Source organism: Trachymyrmex septentrionalis, unplaced genomic scaffold, assembly GCF_001594115.1.
Source record: "Trachymyrmex septentrionalis isolate Tsep2-gDNA-1 unplaced genomic scaffold, Tsep1.0 scaffold65, whole genome shotgun sequence".
Taxonomy (NCBI): Eukaryota; Metazoa; Arthropoda; class Insecta; order Hymenoptera; family Formicidae; genus Trachymyrmex; species Trachymyrmex septentrionalis.
Window position 1 is genome coordinate 753,329 of NW_017305832.1, and position 19,670 is coordinate 772,998.

The 19,670-nt window shown below is 33.9% G+C and overlaps 1 protein-coding gene and 1 pseudogene across 3 annotated transcripts in view; both read right to left on the minus strand.

Moving 5' to 3' along the window:
* Nucleotides 1-1,089: 1,089 nt before the first annotated feature.
* The window catches only part of LOC108753115 (fructose-bisphosphate aldolase), a 43,420-nt gene continuing 24,839 nt past the window's right edge, over nt 1,090-19,670 (minus strand). For 2 of the 3 annotated variants that reach the window (XM_018494455.1, XM_018494456.1), the window contains exon 6: nt 2,080-2,156. Coding sequence is in view for 1 of the 3 variants with exons in the window: in XM_018494457.1 (XP_018349959.1) it covers nt 2,064-2,156 (93 nt within the window). In the remaining 2 variants the exon portion in view is untranslated. Of the gene's footprint in view, nt 2,157-19,670 lie in introns of all 3 variants that reach the window. The other variant, XM_018494457.1, reaches the window with a different exon arrangement.
* Nucleotides 11,407-12,497, minus strand: LOC108753116 (annotated as a pseudogene).

The following is a 19,670-nucleotide window of genomic DNA, read 5'->3' on the forward strand; positions in this document are numbered from 1 at the left end:
CTGAAGTCGATTTCGGAAAATGCGTTTAAAAAATGTTTTGATGATTGGATTATTCGTTGGCATAAATGTATTATTTCGAAAGGAGCCTACTTTGAAGGCGATATAATAAATTTGAATGAATAATAACTATTTTGTGTTTTATTGACCAATTCCCGGTACTTTTTTGACAGAATGTATTATTGTATTCATTATTTTCATATTAAAAAATTATTTTGTAATGTTAAAATATAAAACAAATCACCCCTAAAGTTTTAAGAAAATCGGTTTCGTGGTTTGTTCATAAAAAATTTATAAAAAACAGCCATTTTTCAACATTCTAAACCACGTTCCCCACTTAAATTAAACAATAAAATGTACTAACCTTTATAAATTATTTAGCAGCCAGACCGTACGCATACTTGTAGGGACTTTTAAAAAATCATGTTAATTTTTATTGTCTGCTCTCGGTTGTGTACAATTAACAAAGCACATAATTCCGCCAATTCCGATGTCATTTCCGAAACAAGTAAAGAAGCCATTTATTTAAGAAACTTGTTACAAGAAATAACACAGAAGATTCATATTGTATTCGCTTATTTAATGATAATCAGAGCGCACAAAAATTGTTAGTAAACGCTATGTATCACAAGAGATCTAAACACATAGATAAATGTACATCATTTTATTAGAGAAGTGGTTTCAAATAAGTTGGTAAAGATAGAATATTTACAATCAACTGATATGCTAGCAGATATTTTCACTAAAGGAGTCCTAAAAAGCATTACAAATTTCTAGATAGGCTGGATATAAAAAGTTTATAATATTTAGATAGTAAGAATGAAATATAAATGATCTGAATGATATGAATAAATCTAAATGATGCAAACTCTATGGTTGTTCGTGTGACGCCACCTGTACTAGATATGTACGTTTCTACTTCACTTATGAATAAAGTCTCGTACTGAGTACTCGAGAAGTATAATATAACTTATATAACTTATTTAGCCATTTTTACCTTTGTCTATATATTTAGAGACTTAATTAATCAATCGGAAATTTCAAAATAAAGAGGAATCAGAGGAAGTTTCAAAATAAAAGTCATACATAATCTTTTTTTGCCCTCCACAGTTGTATTTGGTGACCTAGATTACAACAATAAATTCAAAATATTTAGATATAACATCGATGTACAATACAAGATAATTCTCAATAGATTAGGTATCTATGTAAGATATACATAGCATATATATATATATATATATATATATATAAGTATAGATGACACATACATATAGCATGATTCCGTAATATTCGATACAATCGCTAACAAATAACATTTAATAGTTGTTTTAGTTTAGATATCTTTTGCACTCGTTTTATTTTATGCTCGGAGAATATTATGTTGACATTTGTTAATATGTATACAATATCTGCTTCTGTATCGTACTATTATAGAATATTATCATAATACATATCATGATATTTAATCAATCACTTAATACTAGTAAAATTTAATTTCATCAAGCTAGTCGTTAAGGAGTAAGACAAGAATATCGATAACAAATCAGAAATCAGTAAGCCAGGCTATCAAATAATTTTAAATTCGATATTTTGTACGTTAATTATACAATCATCTATTAAAATGTCTGTTAAATAGGGAATTTGTAGAATGTTTCGATAAAATTTAAATTGATATTTTATTTGACGTGCAATTTATAAATGATTGATTGTACATATCTAATTGCGAATCGCGAATTGAATAATGTGGGATCAATTAAAAATATTTAATTCGGCTGATAACAAATTAACATAACAAATTTGTTTGTTAAAACTCAATTAAAAATCTATAATTACATCCGTAGAAACAATTAACAATGCTAATTTAAGAATATTTATGTTAAAACAAGAAAAGAACGATCAATCTTCTTGGAGATCTTCAGATGTTTTGTATGCGCTTCGATCATTCTCAAAGAAATCTTTTTTTTTCATGATTTCAAAGGAAAGAATGAAATCCTGTGAGGAGTTTTGAATAACCATTTAATCTTAAATTTCTAATGATGTATCGAATATCTTTCCTGATCAACTTAATACGCATGATTAGCGACGAAAAGTGCCGTGCCTCCCGCAGCACCGGTCACGCCACCCGCGTATTTGCCAAGTGCCGACTCACTGTTAGCCTGTTGAAAAACAGAAAATGTATTTGCAATACTAATTGACATACTCAGTCGATATATTTTTTTTTAGAAAGCTTGTAGAAAATTGCAAAAATGTCAAATAAACAAACGAAATTATTCTTCCAAACAGAAAAAGAATTTTAGGAAAAATTTTGTAAAAATTCTGTAATAATGATTGACATTAATCAATTGCATCAATTAATACTAAGTAATGAGAAGTTTGAATAAATATTTAAGTTAAATAGTTCTTCAACACATGTGCTTATGTCATAGCTATAGGGTACGTTTAGCAGACTCAACTGTTGCCTGTATAACACGTAATGTCACAGTAATATCGCAGCAATATTGCAATATACCAGAAATATTATATATTACAGTGTAATATCAAACAAATATTATTAATTATATATTACACGCTGATAAATAACATTGAAATATCACAGTAATTTTGATGTCACAATAATATTGTTGCAATTTATCACAATAATATTGTAGCAATGTAACTTATTAAAGAGCATATTACATATTAGTGCTCGTAAAGATTTGTACATTTTAGGCTGATTCCGGCGAGCGATCCTCACCGCTCGAAGCTTGGTGGCCGAGCTGCCCAGCGCTCACGTGACGGTCTGGCTCAGGAGCATCTCTATACCAGAAATATACTGGGAGCGCATCTTCCGCCAAATTATTTTTTTTTTATTAAATAATTTATTTCTATTAACATAAAAACTTCTCGCAATAAGTTTATTACAGTTTTAGATTAAATTTAAGAAATTTGGGGGGATTATTAATATATTTCAGATTAATTGCGTTGAAAATCCGACAACTATTATACGAGTATATCGACACGCAATTATAATTTCTGAAATTAATTAATTTAAATGAATATATAATAGTTCAACATCTTAACATTCAGACCATAGTGGCGCTTTGTATTTAAAGTAATGTATAAAAATTTCTATTATTAATTCATTCATTGTTTCTTAATGATACACTTATATCTTTTAACGTAGTTTTCTAATACATTACATACTCGTAATTATGATAACGTACATTTCGACAATAGCTTTCCACATCATCCGAGAGGTACTATTGTAAGATGCGTTTTTTTTTTAATGTGGTTTCCCCCAGTAGGCCTATTCCACAAAAAGAAACATCAAATACTCGAATGTGACTTGACAGAAAAACAAAAATTATACGATATATAATTTTGATTCTTCTTTTTGCGGAATAGGCTACTGGGAAAACCACATTAAAAAAACGCATCTTACAGTAGTACCTCACGGGTGATGTAGAAACATATATTGTCAAAATGTACGTTATCATAATTATGTAATGTATTAGAAAACTACGATTATATACTACTTAAGATATATCATAAGTATATCATTAAGGAACAATGAATAAATTAACAATAGAAATTTTTATGTTAATAGAAATAAATTATTTAATAAAAAACATGTTTCAATAATAATTTGGTGGAAAGTGCGCTCCTAGTATATTTCTGGTATAGGAAACGCTCCTGAGCCAGAGCGTCACGTGAGCGCTCGGCAGCTCGACCGTCGAACCTCGAGCGGTGGTGGGGGTCGCTCGCCGGATAAGCTCGAAACGTGCAAATTTTTGCGAGCACTGTTAATATTATAATAATATATATTATACATACAATAACGTTTTTATGATGTTTACTTAACGTTAAAGATAATACATTAAGACATTAATTTATTTAACGTTAAAGATGTCATTAAGATATTTAATTACTGAGATATCACAAAATTATACGTACACAGACATATAGGATAAAGACAGCTATAAAATGTTAAAACTAACATTATTCCGATATAAAATGCATATTAAGATTTTTAATTGATACATATACATATTTATCATACATACTATATATGATTATAATTGTATTACTACCAGTTGACTATCAATACTGAAAATTTATGATTCCTGTTACGTATACTACAGATTTTCAGTATTGGTAGTCAACTGGCAGTAATATACAAACATAGCCTAAATGGTAGCAGTTCATTATTCTATCATAAATATATACTTATATATTGCTGATTATAAATAAAATGATATAAACAAAATATGCTTATTACTTCATATTTAATGATTATAACAGGTGATTAAAAATTATACTATCGAGGAGGAAAAAACGTTGACAAAGTTGTGAACAAAATAACGAACCTAATTTTTACTTTAGCTAATTAATTCTTTAGCATGTAGCTATAGCTACCTTGGGAAGCAGAAAAAGAAATTATTTTATAATTTAATTTTATGTAAATGTGTTTTAAGTAAATTTATAGTGAAATTATAGTAAATAAATGTTATATTGTTTTAATTAAAGATAAGTAAAAGTAATTGAAATTTAATATTTATAATAAAATACAAGATTTAAATATAGTATATATATAAATAGTATTAACAATCATTATTATTTTCTAATTAAAGGGGTGCTGGAGTAACGATCAAACTTAATTGATGTCGATAGTACAGATTTTTTTTAATTCCAAATAAAAAAACAATAACAGTAACATCTTTAATTCATTTCTTACATTATCATTCTGTCTCACTCAAACGCGTACAACTGTTCTTATCTAAAATATTGTAATGCCATCTCTTACAAAATCGAACATCTACTGCTAGACACAACTACTACTTTGTTTATCACTCCGAGTTTCGCTCAGCATTTGTATACATGTATTGTAATTGCGGATCGACATAAATCTTTCTTTTTAAGTTTTGTGATGTGACAATTTTTGTCCGTCACTGTCGCAGATCGTCTGCGGGGGGGATCTTGCATCCTCTCGGCTCAGAGGGCAAACGCGCCAGCGGGTCCGCGTACGAGCTCACATATAAGCGTGCATTAATCGTTTGGTTAATTTATTTGTTGAAAACTTATTTTTTTTAGTCAGTATTACATTAAAATCTTATATCACTGATGGACGTACTCGATGGCTGAATTGTTGTTTTGTAATCTTATTCTTCATCATCAGAAGAAGACCGCACTACGCAGAGAAGGACGAAGATGCAATAATATGCTGCGAGCCGCCTCACCCAAAAGCCCCGACACGCAAGTCGTATAATTTCATATATTTTTGTAATGCGCCGTCATTCTGAACTTTGCTGTATCGAAAATTAGAGAAGAACTATGGAAAGAGAAAGTTCCATGTATGCCAGATGGCTGAGGAAGACACCAGTCGGAGATCAAGACACCCGGCGCGGAGCCGGTGGAGGAGCTTGCCAAGATCTTCCGAGCCAGATCACATAACCTAGGAGGCTACATGTGACGTTGGAATCCTTCAAATCATACTGCGCGCCTTAAAGAGCAAAAATTCACGGGGTCACTTGACTAATAAGGGCCAATCGGCGCGTAACATGGTCCTAATTAGAGGGGGGCCGAATAGCCTTCGTGAATCCGCGGAAAATTCCCGGCTGGCACAATGATTGAATTAGAAAGGTTATCCATTGCGCTTAATGGAGGAGAACCCGTCACATGATTTGAGATCTCGACCAATCAAAAATTGAGTTCATTGCAGCGTGAACGAGTCATGTGAATTTCTGCAAACTGGAGCTGAACTCAAAACTTGGTTAACAGATCCCCTCACTCCACTCTTTTCAATCTACTGCGCATCCATGGAAATGGGTGTGCAACTTCTTTTTAATTCAACCATGACCAGCACTCGTATTGTGGCCGAATTATTGTAATTATGAGAGGACGCACAATTTCTCAAGTTATTGGGGGGAAGAGGGGGGGGGAGGTTTATAAAGCAGAGCCGAGGTTGTCGTAAGGATACCAGAAGATATGAGGAGTCATTGGGTGAGACGAACGTTGCCATAATTATGAAGCTGCCGATCTTGAGATTGCTAGGGTCGGATGGATCGCGCATGAAAACTCGAGAAATTTCGAGTAACCGATCTAATAGCTGCTGTGTAAATCAACAAAAAAGTACGAGCCACGTGCCATTCGCCCTTACGTCTTTTCTTTTTGAGAAAAATATTAGTTGCCGATTAGCTCTTGCCCCCTTGCCACAGTCGAGTCACTTTATGTTAAGTCAATTATGTCATTGTGTATCAGTCGAGACTTTTATTGATTGCGAACAGAATCACTATGTAAAAGTCGTGTCAGAGATCCGTTCTGATTCGCGCCGATGTAATCCATCCTGGTAATATACTTTATGTCAGAATACAACTTTTGTATACTGGCGATAGATTTTATTTCGCATTTAATTATCGTATTATTCGCCTTTTTGATGTGATCGTTCGTGGAGCCAAGATTTAGCGAGATCTTACGAGGTATGTTCAAAAAGTATCGCGAATTTTGAATTTCCGCGGGTTACGTACGAGTATATTCGATTTTCGATTTTTTGTGGCGTTATGTTGGTACTCATGTCTCTCACTTATGCCGACAAGTTCGGCCATTTTGAATGTTCAGTTAATTTTTGACAACTGCTTTGCTTGCACGTGTTTTGGCTCGTCTTCGATTTTTGCCTATTCCAAAAAATGGATCAAAGAATCTGTATCAAACTTTGTGTGAAAAACAATATTAAGTGCGCGGACGCATTCCGAATGTTGACTGTGGCATATGGTGAACCTACCTTGGACCGAAGCAACGTTTATCGGTGGTACAAAATGTTCTCAGAGGGCCGAGAAGATGTGAACGACGAAGAGCGTGCCGGACGCCCGAGCACGTCAACAACAGACGAAAACATTGATGAAGTGAAGAAAATAGTATTGGCCAATCGGAACGGTCAATAAGGAATATTACCTGCAAGTTATGCGCAATTTGCGCGAAGCAATCCGCCAGAAACGCCCGGATTTGTGGAAGAACAAAAATTGGCTTTTGCACCATGATAACGCCCCTGCTCACACATCGTTGCTTGTGCGCGAATTTTTGACCAAAAACAACACACTAATGATGCCGCAGCCACCGTATTCCCCAGATCTGGCCCCCTGTGACTTTTTCTTGTTCCCGAAACTGAAGAGGCCCATGAAAGGACGACGCTACGCTACGATTGAGGAGATAAAGACGGCATCGAAGGAGGAGCTGAACAAGATCACAAAAAAAATTTTTTGAAGTGCTTCGAGGATTGGAAAAAACGTTGGCATAAGTGTATAATATCTGATGGGGATTACTTTGAAGGGGACAAAATAGATATTCATGAATAAATAAATAATTTTTGAAAAAACACAAAATTCGCGATACTTTTTGAACAGACCTCGTACTCGTATATGGTTGCCTAACCGGCGTTAATATCGACTTTATTTTGTTGTTTCTCGCAGATGCGAAGCCTGTAAAACCAGACCTATCGAGCTAAGTTCTGAAAGTCAGTGGTAAATCGGCTTATCAAATATATTTATTGTTTTCTTATTAATTTCTTTATTATTCTTACAGCTATCTCTCTCGTCCTCCAACAATTTCCCCGCTTATAACGACCCACCCCTGTTCCCGTCGCGAATTATGATTTTGTATGAATATCGTAGAATAATTAAAAATTAACAAAAAAGTAGCACGCTCTCGTGCCTAGTGCCCAACTGGTTTCGCGAAAATCTCTAAGGGCGGAACCCATAGATGTTGCTCAAGAATCAAGATACGTTAGTCGTAAGCTAATGCTTGAGATGTCATAAACTACGAGAGCCGTATTAGCATTTTAAGACACTGTTTGAGACTGTCTTAAGATTAAGAACAGACGATGGATTCTAAGATTATGGCCTAAGATTTTGCAAAAATTTTGTCTGGTTATCGAGTCATCTTGTAAGGGAATTTATTATATAAAAAATATAATAGAGGACGCGATCAAGTTGTGCTGTCACTTGTGAGTACGATCACAGCTTTTAATCTTAGTTTCATAAACTTTAAATTATTTATGCACGTAACACGCTGGATGCTGAACTGTCGTTTTGTCTATACACTGTAAAACTTTTGTATTAAAGAAATATCTACGTCAAGTAACAGCTTTATGAGTTGAAAAAATGTATCTACTTTTTTTCCAATTTTATAATATTATAAAATCCACTGTAAGCACCTCTCAATTTTGCGTTTATTTTAATCCTTCTAAAAGGATTTTTTATTCTGTTTAATAAATTCGAAGATTTATATCGATCTGCAATGTCCCAACAATTTGGTCACTCCTTTAGCATTCCTTTAATATGGGAATTTTAAAAAATAACATTAAAAATAATTTAATAAACTTTTTAAAAATTCTTTAAAATGATGTAATTTTTTCCAATAAATATACATAATTATAAACAATATAATATAATATATTACAGGACCGTATATGTGATAACACAAACTATAGAAATCAAAGTCTGAAACGGTCTAACTAGATTTTCAATGTTTGTATGATTCTTATGTGAATTTATATACTATGTATGTAGTTCTTAGAAACTTGCGCCGAAATAATTTTTCGGTCTTGAAACCATATTGTTTATTTACGTCGCCTAAAAAGAGGCGTTGTTTCTTCATATGCCAATTATTGCGAAGAATATTACCAAGGCCTCAGTAGTCTAAAGGCGTAAGACGCTCGCACGGAATGAAAGAGATCCTGAGTTCGACTCCTGGCCGAGGTAATATTTTTCACAGTAAGAATTAATTATGTACAGATTTTAATATATTATTTAACATTATTAAGATCGTTTCAAAGATGCGAAAAAACATCAAAAATTTGTTAAATTGCTAGTCAATTTAACTCGTGATATTACTGTGGTAGTTTAGTGAGAATAGCGTTTCAAAACCAAAAAATTATTTTGGCGCGCGTTTCTAAGCCTATATAGGTATATAAATTCACACAAGAATCATACAAGCATTTAAGATCTAGCTAAATCGTTTAAGGCTTTGATTTATATAATTATAAACATTTTATAAATATCACAGAAATATTTCAGTAATATTTCTGTGATATTCTCAGTAACATTTCTGTGATTCATTTTTTGCGAACATTGTAATATTACTGTGACAGCTCGATAATATTTCAGCGATATTTCTGCTACATTTCATTGTAATATTGCAATAAAAAAATGATACTACTGTGATATTACTGTAATATTACATGCTATACAACAGTTGCAAAATAAATGTTCTGCTGAATATAACCATAGTATCTCATTCAAGGAATGGCAATAAAGCTTAGATAAAAAAGGACACACTTATTATCTAGAGTTCCTATACCAGAGTCCGACCATTCATCGTATTCGCATCTATTGAATCAAGTTTAAGAATAACATGGCGGAACCAATGAGAATAATTTACTACAAAATTCAGACTATTTTAAACAAAAGAGACACAATAAATTAAAACTATTTTAAATATAGATTTTGTTATTCTTCTACAACATTAATTTTCTAAAATTTCAGTACATATTAATAAAATAAAAATAAGTCTATAAATATAGTGTTACCACAGAAAAATTATTTTGCTGTTATCCATTGCATTTATTAATTTTTTTGCGATTCTCATACGATATCCTCCTAAAACGCTTCTTTATTTTTATAGATAGTTGATAACAGTTAAAAAATAAAATATAATATAATATATATGTATATAATAAAATATAATAAGTATTTAATTTTTAATCATTAAGAATAATTATTTAATATCGTGCATATATCTTACTTCACATATAAACGATTGTTTTTAGAGATTCTAATCTATTCTATTAATTTTTTCAATCCATAATAATTTTCTTGTATCATTAATTGAAAGTGGTCGCATTGAAAATCTCTTTCGATCATTATTTATATACCTCAAAAACACAGCAGTTTAGCGTTTTAATTTTTATGTATTGTTCACCTGTCATTATTTTAATTATTTATAATCTTATAATTATTAATGTAAAGGGAAGCATTCTTACTCTCTAATGGACTTTCGAAATGAATAATTAAAGATGAAAATCTAACGAGAGTTCGGCGAAATTGTTCTTACAATTATATATTGGCAATTAAAACAACTTGATATAATAGTTCCACTTATACAAGAATGTATCTTATACTTAATAAAATAAAAGTGTCACAGAATACCAATCGTAATATTTCGATGCAATCATACGTCTATAGATGCTTTCCAAATTACGCACAAAACTCATGATGCATCATTTGTTCTTGTTGTTCACCAAAAAATAAAAAAGAATAAAATGATATTCCTCATGCGCTTCATGGGTAATTCGGAATGCAACCTATGACGTGATAGACTCGTGTGTCCATGACACACGAGTCACGTGAACTATTTTATTCTAGCCTGAGTGGCCAGACTCAAATATAGGGATTCTATTGTGATCCAGGAGCATTCTCGTTTTGGATTCTCTCTCGTTTTACGCATGAACGAAAGAGAACGCACTTGGTTCACATTGTGTGCGTCTTTTTCTCCCTGAATTTTACTCCCACTCCTCGAATTTCGGAAACTGCTCAATCTAGTTATATCAATAATATTATGTCTTATATATAATCAGCAACTAAAAGTACTAACGTACTTTTTTTCAATAAGTTTCAGAATGCAACCTGTTCATCGAGCGATTGGTTATTACCCACATATCAAAATTCTAATAGTACGCCAGTAGTACGCCAGCAAACTTCATGACAGCAGATATCAAGCTGCTTCTTTAACCCTTATCCTACAAGACGGGTCACTAGTGACCCGAGCAATTCCTGTTCGTGCAAGTTTCTTTGAATCTTTCGGTAATTATAAATTCAACATTTTATTATTTTCCAAAATAAAGTTCCAATATTTATTCTAGAAAGTTAGAAGTACGTTAATGAATTTTTAGAGACTTTTTTAATCATTCTGAATAGGTGAAAAAAACGGACAGATTCTAATGCCCCCGTTGGTATGGCTAAGGCACCAAATTGTACCCTTGTAGGGTAAGAGTTAAGGCTCCTGAATACTCAGCTAAAAACTCTGCGTTGACGACAATACAGAATCAGACGGCGGATTAACGAAATCGGTAGCCACATATTCAAGCACAAGCCTATATCCGTATACTCGCCTTCTGTGCGTCGAGAGTAAATGAGAGTAACAGCGAGCTCCTTCTCACACTAGTCGCTTATTTCAACATAAGTTTTAATGAATTGTGGTAATAGTGTATCCCTCCCATTAATCCAAAATAGTATAAATCATATTAAAACACAACAATTTACGAAATATTTACTCGTTTACGATTTTTCATGCTCGTTATATAACATACTCCTCCTTCATAAACTCGAATAACAAGAATAGTTTAGTAAAAGTAGAATTTTACCGAAAAAAAATTATAAACTAGCTTTTTTTTGAAAGTCTCGAAAAGCCATCAGAAAAGAAATACGTACGAGGGGGGACCCAAAAAAAACGGGAATTTCGTCATAACTTCTTTATTTCTCAATATTTTAACACCAAATTTTAATCACCTTCAAAGTATTCGCCATTGACCACAACGCACTTCTCCAAACGATTCTTCCATTGTTCAAAACAGTTTTTAAATTCACTCATCGGGATGTCCTTTAATCCTTCCAGCGATTTTTGTTTCACCTCCTCCACAGTGGCAAAACGCTTTCCTTTCATATTCCTTTTGAATTTGGGGAACAAAAAGAAGTCACAGGGGGGCTAGATCCGGTGAGTATGGGGGGTGGACAATTGGTGTCATGGCGTTTTTGGTCAAAAATTGCTTCCCCAACAGGAAACAAAATTTCACAGCCGCGCGTTGTTCTCGACAATCTGCCATTACGTTTTCGCCGAAATGTAAAAAGTTGTTTTACTAAAAAAAATCTCACAGGCGAACGGATGCACTCACAGCGACACAACTTCGCACACTGACGCAGGTGGCGTGACACTAACGGACATGTGGTCAAACAATAGGTTCCCCCACTCTCCCTCCCCACCACAGCGTAATTCCCGGAACTTATGGGTCCCCCCTCGTATGTTTGAGACTTATGGAGAAAATATACGAAAAAAAAATCGAATAGTTTCAAAAAGCACGTTTTTCGCTTATATTATAAAACGAAAGATATTGATTGTATGGAAAAAAATTAAGTATAAAAATGTAGATATTCGAAATGTCTACAAAATGAGACATAGAACATAAAAATCGATCTATTAGTTCAGTAGAAAAAAAATAAAAAACACCGAAAAAGACCTTTTTTTACTCGCTCTGTTTATTGAGATTTAAACGCAAAGCTTTGAAATTCTCATAAAAAGTAGCCCTTGTAATGACAAACAAATTTAGTTCTGAACAAGCCTGAAATGCTCATTAATTTTTGCAAAAAGTCATTCATTTACTAAAAACCTGTCTGCGGAAAACTTAATTTCTTTACCTTTGAACAGCAATTTACAGTGATTTTTTTTCTTCAAGAGTTGCATTATCACGTACACTTAATAACAAAACGATTTTTTGCAATTAAACTATTATAAAACGACTTTAAAAAGTGGGTACCTTTCTCCGTATAAAAAAAAATAATTTTATTAATATACATCATATTAAATAGCCAAATCTGACATTTTTCTATGAATTTAGAAAAAAAGATTACCCTCCAATTATTAGAAGCCGAGATAACAATTTTTTTCCAAAAACATCACTGTTGCTCTAATTTTTAAGATTGAGAGTTCTGTCTGGCACCAATTTGTCAAGGTAAAATTGAATTTATTGTTCAAAAAATCTCGAATTGTAACCATGAAATTTTTATTTAAAAAAATTTTTTGTTTCTTGAATTTTTATTTTTTTGGTTTATTACTAAAAAATCACGTTTGAGTATATGAAATGCATGTCTGATTAACAAATTAAAATCATATTAGCTATGTTTCTTTATTTAATATGCTGTAAAAAGTGTCAAATTGGAAAATTAAATGTACGGAATTATCAGTACAAAATTGTTTTTCTGAATTTAATTGCAGATGTAAATATGACATATGTAAACAAATAATTAATAAGTAATTTGCCAAACGTTAATGTTACATGAAAAATATATTTTGCAATTATATTCAACAGTTACATTAACATTTGGCAAATTACTTATTAATTATTTGTTGACTTCCGGTTATGGGTGAGTACAGGCGAAAGCAAAGAAATTTATTCTATAAGGAGAAGTAAAATTGGAGAATCTGATTCTGCGTAATCTACTCCCGTGAGAGGGAGTTTGTTTGTATAGATCCGGGTGAAAGGCAAGCAAAAGATAGCCACAGTTTTCTCGCACCAGAAAGGAGCAAAAGGAGAAGAAGGAAGGGTGACAGCGGACCTAACCTCAAAAAGCGCCGAAACACGGGTACAGAGAAGGAGTAACATCGGTGCGGAGAAACACGTGGAAGGGAAGTGACGTGCGTATGACGTCATCGCGACGATAAGCGAATACAAGGCGCGCGCACCGACACTAAAGTGAACAGACGTATGAAAGGAGAAGAGGAGGAGGAAAAGTCTGTGGAAGGGAGTACGGATAGTGGAAGTCTCAGCCGAACAAGAGAGTGGGTGTGGGGAAAACACTGGACAGTAGCGGGGAGGGCGGGCGGAGAGTACGAGAAAGAAGAGAGAGTGACGGAGAAAGAAAGCGTGGACGAGAAAAGCACCGTAAGTGGGAACAGCTACCAGCGCCGAGGGAGGCCGACGAAAGCCGAGAGTTTATTGAGGGAAAGAAGGCAAAGTACAAGTAGCGCGTCGTCGGTGCTAGACTCATTTGAGAGGTGGAAAGCGAAGCGCGCAAGAGAAGAAAGTCAGGCTGAGAAAGAAACGCAAAGAAATACAAAGAAGAAGAAGGAGACCGCTAAAATAATTAAAATGTCGGAGGTAAAGGTAGAGGATCTGGAAAATATAATAAGAAAAGTGATAGGAGAAGAGAATGATAAGTTTAGGAAGAAATGGAAGGAAGATAATGAGAAATTTAAAGAAGAATTAAAAGAGAATTTTAGAGAAATGTGAAAGAAGAATTTGAAGAAAAAGAGAAGAAATGGAAAGAAGAAAACGAAGAACTGAAAAGAAGAATAAATCAGATGGAGAGAAGAGAAAAGAAAGCGAATATTGTAATTAGGGGGGTGGGGAATACGGAAGATAGTGCTCTAAAAATCGCGAAAGAAGTAGTTAGAAATACGGGAGGGGGGGAGGTAGAATCAGAAATAGTAGACGCGTTTAATATAGGGAGAGGGGGAGCTAAGGTAATTTTAGTTAAAATGAGTAGTTACGATAGTAAAAGAGAAGTAATGAAGAATAGAAGTAAGCTAAAAGGGTCGAGAATATATGTAGACGATGACCTGACAAGCGAAGATGATAAAATTCAGAGAAATATTAGAAAGTGGGCGAAAGCGGAGAGTGCGAAAGGGAAAAGAGTAAATGTAAGAACGGGAAAATGTTTGGTAGATGGAACAATGTATGAATGGGATGAGGAGAGACAAGAGATGAGAAAGGGGTTTCAAAGGGGGCAGGGGGGGAGAGGGAGGGGAGATAGAGATGAAAATATGGATGAATGAGGATCGAAAGAAAGGGATGGATGGAGAGAGAAAGAAGAATGTATGTAATATGGAAAGAATGAAAGAAGATGTCAGTAGAGAGAGAAGAAAGAACGAATGTAGTAGAGAAAGAAAGAAGTGTGAATGTGGTGGAGAGAGTACGAGAGTGTATGGAAAACAGGAGAGATGGGAGAGGGAAAGAAGGAATGAAGTGAATAGAAGAAAAGAAAGAAATAGAAATAACAGAAGTAAGAAAAAGGGGGAAGGGAAAGTAAGAGGTGAGAGAGAAGTGGAAGAGATTAAGATAGTAGGATGGAACGTGGCAGGAGTAAAAAACAAAAAAGCAGATTTTTGGGAGTACATAAGAGGATTTGATGTAATTGGATTGATGGAAACGTGGATAGAGAAGAAGGAATGGGAAGATTTGAAAGCAAAATTACCAGAAGGGTGGAATTGGAAATGCCAGGAAGCAGAACGTAAACATAGAAAAGGAAGAGCAATGGGAGGAATAATCACGGGGATAAGAAAAGAGTTAGTAGAAATTATAGGAGAAAGAGAGGAAGAAGAGGGGATACAAGAAAGAAGGATTGAGACAGGAGGAGTGATATGGAGAATTATTAATGTATATAATAGAGAAGGAAGGAAAGAGACATTAGAAAATATAAAGAAGGAGGTAAAAGAAGATGAGGAGGAAAATATGATCATATTAGGGGATTTTAACGCGAGGATAGGAATAGAAGGAGGATGGGAGGAAAGTGAGATAGTAAATGAGGTAGTAAAAAGAAACTCGAAAGATAAGAAGATAAATGGGGAAGGAAGAGAGATGTTAAAAATGGTAGAGGAGAGAGGCTGGATAATAATGAATGGCCAAAAAAGAGGAGATGAAATGGGAGAGTGGACATATGAAAAAGACGATAGAAAAACTGTGATAGATTACGGGATTGTAAATTGGAGTGCATGGGAGAGGATAAAAGAATTGAAGGTAGGGGATAGAATAGAGTCAGATCACCAACCAATAGAAGTAATAATAAAAAATAAATGGAAGAAAGAGGAAATAGAGGAGAGTAGTGTGGGAGGGCAAGTGCAGGATTGGACAGAAGAGGGAGAAAAAAAGTATAGAGAAAATATACAAAAGGTCAGATGGAAGGAAACGGAAGGAGGAAAAGAATGGAAGGAGCTACAGGAAGAAATTAAGAAAGCAATGTCAAGGAAAGAAAAAACAAAGAAAAGAGGGTTAGGATGGGTGCCGTGGTGGGACAGAGAATGTAAAGTGGAAAAGAGAAAAGCGCATAAAGCTAGAAGAGAGTATAGAAAAGGTCAAGAGGAAGGAAAGTATAGAGAATACATAAAGAAAAGGAAAGATTACAGGGAATTATGTGAGAGGAAGAAGAAAGAATATATGAAAAGGGAAGAGAAGGAAGTAGAAAAAATAAGGACTGAAAAACAGGCATGGAATTTTATAAACAAGAATAGGAAAAGAAGGCAGGAAATAAGTAAAGAAATAACAATGGAAAAGTGGGAGAAATTCTTCATGGAAACGTTAGGAGGAGATAAGCAGATAGCAATTGCTGAAAAAAGAATAGAGAGAGATAGAAGAGGAGACGAGGAGTTAGAGATGGAAAAGGTCTACGAGGAAATAAAAAGGTTAAAGAAAGGTAAAGCAGCAGGAATAGATGAGTTAAAAAACGAGGTATGGATAAGTGGGGGGGAAAAAGTGTGGAAGAAGTTAGGAGAAGTAATAAAGAAAGTATGGAATGGAGAAGGTATACCAGAGGAATGGAGGATAGGAATGGTAGTCCCTATATGGAAGAGAGGAGAGAAAAAAGACGTAAAAAACTACAGAGGAGTGACTTTAATGTGTACATCTTATAAAATATATACGAATATATTAAACAAGAGAATAGTTGAAGAATTAGATGATAAGAATGGGTGGGGAAGATCACAAGCAGGTTTTAGAAAGGGAAGAAGCACAATAGAGAATATAAAGATACTAAAATATTTAATAGGAAGAAGGTTAAAGGATAAAAAGAAGTTATGGGTGTTGTTTGCAGATCTAAAAGCAGCGTTTGATAATATAGATAGAGCAGTACTATGGGATATGATGAAGAAAAGAGGAATTACAGAAAGTATAATAGATAGGGTGAGGGAGATTTATGAGGATACGAGATGCAGAGTAAGGATAGGGGATGAAGAAACAGAAGAATTTAGGGTGAAGAAAGGAGTGAGGCAAGGGTGTCCGCTTAGCCCAACGTTATTTAATATATATATTGCCGATATTGAAGAGGAAATGGAAAAAGGGCCAGGCGGAGTAAAAGTAGGGAATAGTAAAGTATGGACACTGGAATACGCGGATGATATTGTAATGGTAGCGGAAGAGGAAGGACAGATGAGAGTGATGTTGAGGATGCTGAAAGGATATTTGGAGAGAAAGAAGCTAGAATTAAGTACGGAAAAGTCGAAAGTTGTGGTATTCCAAAATGATGGAGGAAGAAAGAAAGTAGGAAGCTGGTGGTGGGGGGAAAAAAAATAGAAGAAGTGAAGGAAATTAAATATCTAGGATATATTATGAAAAGTAATAATAAGGAGGATGGACATATAAGAGAGAGGGTAAGGAAAGCCAGGATAGCAATGGGGTGGATATGGAGCTTTGGGGAGAGAAAGTTTAAGGGGGACATAAGATGGAGAGTGAAGTTATTCGATAGCATAGTGAAGGGGATACTTTTATATGGGGTGGAGATATGGGGGTATAAAGAATGGAAGGAAGTAGAGAAGCTGCAAGAGAAATATTTAAGATGGATATTAAAGTTGGATGGAACAACACCGGGATATGTAGTAAGAGAAGAATTGAAAAGAGAGAAAATAAGAATTGAAGCAGGCAAGAGAGCAGGGTGGTTTGAGGACAAAATGGAGTGTGGAAAAGTAGGAGAAATAGGACAGAGATGTATTAAAGAAAGAAGAAGAGAGGAGAAAGAGAGGGAGGAAAAAGATTGGACAAAGGAAAGTATAGAGAGGCGGAACTATTTGTGGAGGTGTGGTAGAAGTGAAGAAGCACTACAGGAAGAAGGAGAGGACAAGTGGACCAGGATGAAAGACAGAGATACGGAGGTAGACGAACAGGAGAGGGGATTTAAAGTGAGTAAATCAAAGTCATGTGAGGAATACAGATGGGTACAAGGTATCCCAGAATATATAAGAAGAAACAAAAATAGGACCGAGGGAAAGAAAATACAGAGAGTAGCAAGATGGAGGTGCGGAAATGAAACGAAAGGAAATAAGTATTGGTTGAAGGATGAGGACAGAAGATGTAGATTGTGTGGATGGGAGAGTGAGTCAGTAAGACACCTGAGAGTATGTGTAGGTTTGGATGGAGAGAATGAAGATGAGATAGATGTATTAAACGAGGACGGGAGAGGATATGAGTGGATGGTGAAAGTTGAGAGAAAGAGAATGAATGAAAGAGAAATAAACAAAGAGAATGATTGATAAATATAAGGAATCAAGTTGTAATTAAATTGTAATTAAGGAAGTTATGTAATCACAATGGTGGAAACATTAATAAACAATTATATTTATTATTATTATTAATTATTATATTTGTTTACATGTCATATTTGCTTCTGCAATTAAATTCACAAAAACAATTTTGTACTGATAATTCCGTACATTTAATTGTTCAATTAGATATTTTTACAGCATATTAAATGAAAAATTCAAGAAACGAAAAACTATAAATTTCATGGTTACAATTACTTTGCAAAACATTTGGTTAAGCTATTTGTTTATATCTCATTGAGTTTTTATTCCAGATTTAAAAAAAAATCAGGTTTCCACATCAATTTATTGCTGAGAAAATATAAATTTAGCAAACTTTAACACACGAAATCAAATACGCGCGAATCGCCGAGCGGCCCGATCTTCCCCACTCGACTGTGCACCGGCTTCTCTCCGTCCGGTACACTGTCTCGCTCGCGTTCTTCAACTTTCCAATGGTTTTAAACAAACTTTTTCGGCAGCAAAAAATTCAAAAATTTTTCAACAGCGAATTCAATTCTTCCTTAACAAATTGGTGCCAGACGGAACTCTTAATCTTAAAAATTAGAGCCACAGTAATTTTTTGAAAAAAAATTGTTATCTCGACTTCTAATAATCGGAGGATAATTCCCTCGTAATCATTTTTTTTTAAATTCAGTAGAAAAATGTCAGATGTCGAATGCTTTACATTTATTTGATATGATGCATATTAACGAAATTATTTCTATTTTTTTATACGGAAAAAGATATCCACTTTTTAAAGTCGTTTTATACTAGTTTAATAAAAAAATCGTTCTGTTATCAAGTGCAACTCTTGAAGAAGAAAAATCACTGTAAATTGCTGTGCAACTGCTCAAAGATGAAGAAATTAAGTTTTTTGCAGATAGGTTTTTAGTGAACAAATAGCTTTTAGCAAAAATTAATAAACATTTCAGGCTTGTTCAGTGCTAGATTTGTTCGTCATTATGAGGGCTACATTTTACAAGAATTTCTAAACTTTGCGTTTCTCAATGAACAAAGAGCGAGTGAAAAAGTCTTTTTTCGGTGTTTTTTATTTTTTTCTTCCTCTAAACTAATAGATCGATTTTAATGTTCTACTCATTTTGTAGTTATTTTGATTACCTACATTTTTTTATATCGATTTTTTTTCATACATTCAATATCTTTTATAAACAAAAAACGTACTTTTTGCAACTATTCGATTTTTTTTCGCATATTTTCTTCATAAGTCTCGAGTCTCGAACATATGCATTTCTTTTCTGATGGCTTTTCGAGACTTTGGTGAAAAGAAATGCTGGTTTATAATTTTTTTCCGGTAAAATTCTACTTCTATTGAACTATTCTTGCTATTTTATGAAGGGGAGGCTTATATACTATATAAGCGCATGAAAAATTGTAAACAATTAAATATCTCGTAACTGTTACGTTTTAACATGATTTATACTATTCTGGATTAAGGGGAGAGGTACACTATTATTACAATTTGTTAAAACTTATATGTTATGTCAGATGCCTCCCGTCCCTTATTGATGCCTAGGGCCGCCGAGCGGTCGAGATTGCCGAGAAAGCATTTTCGATTGAAA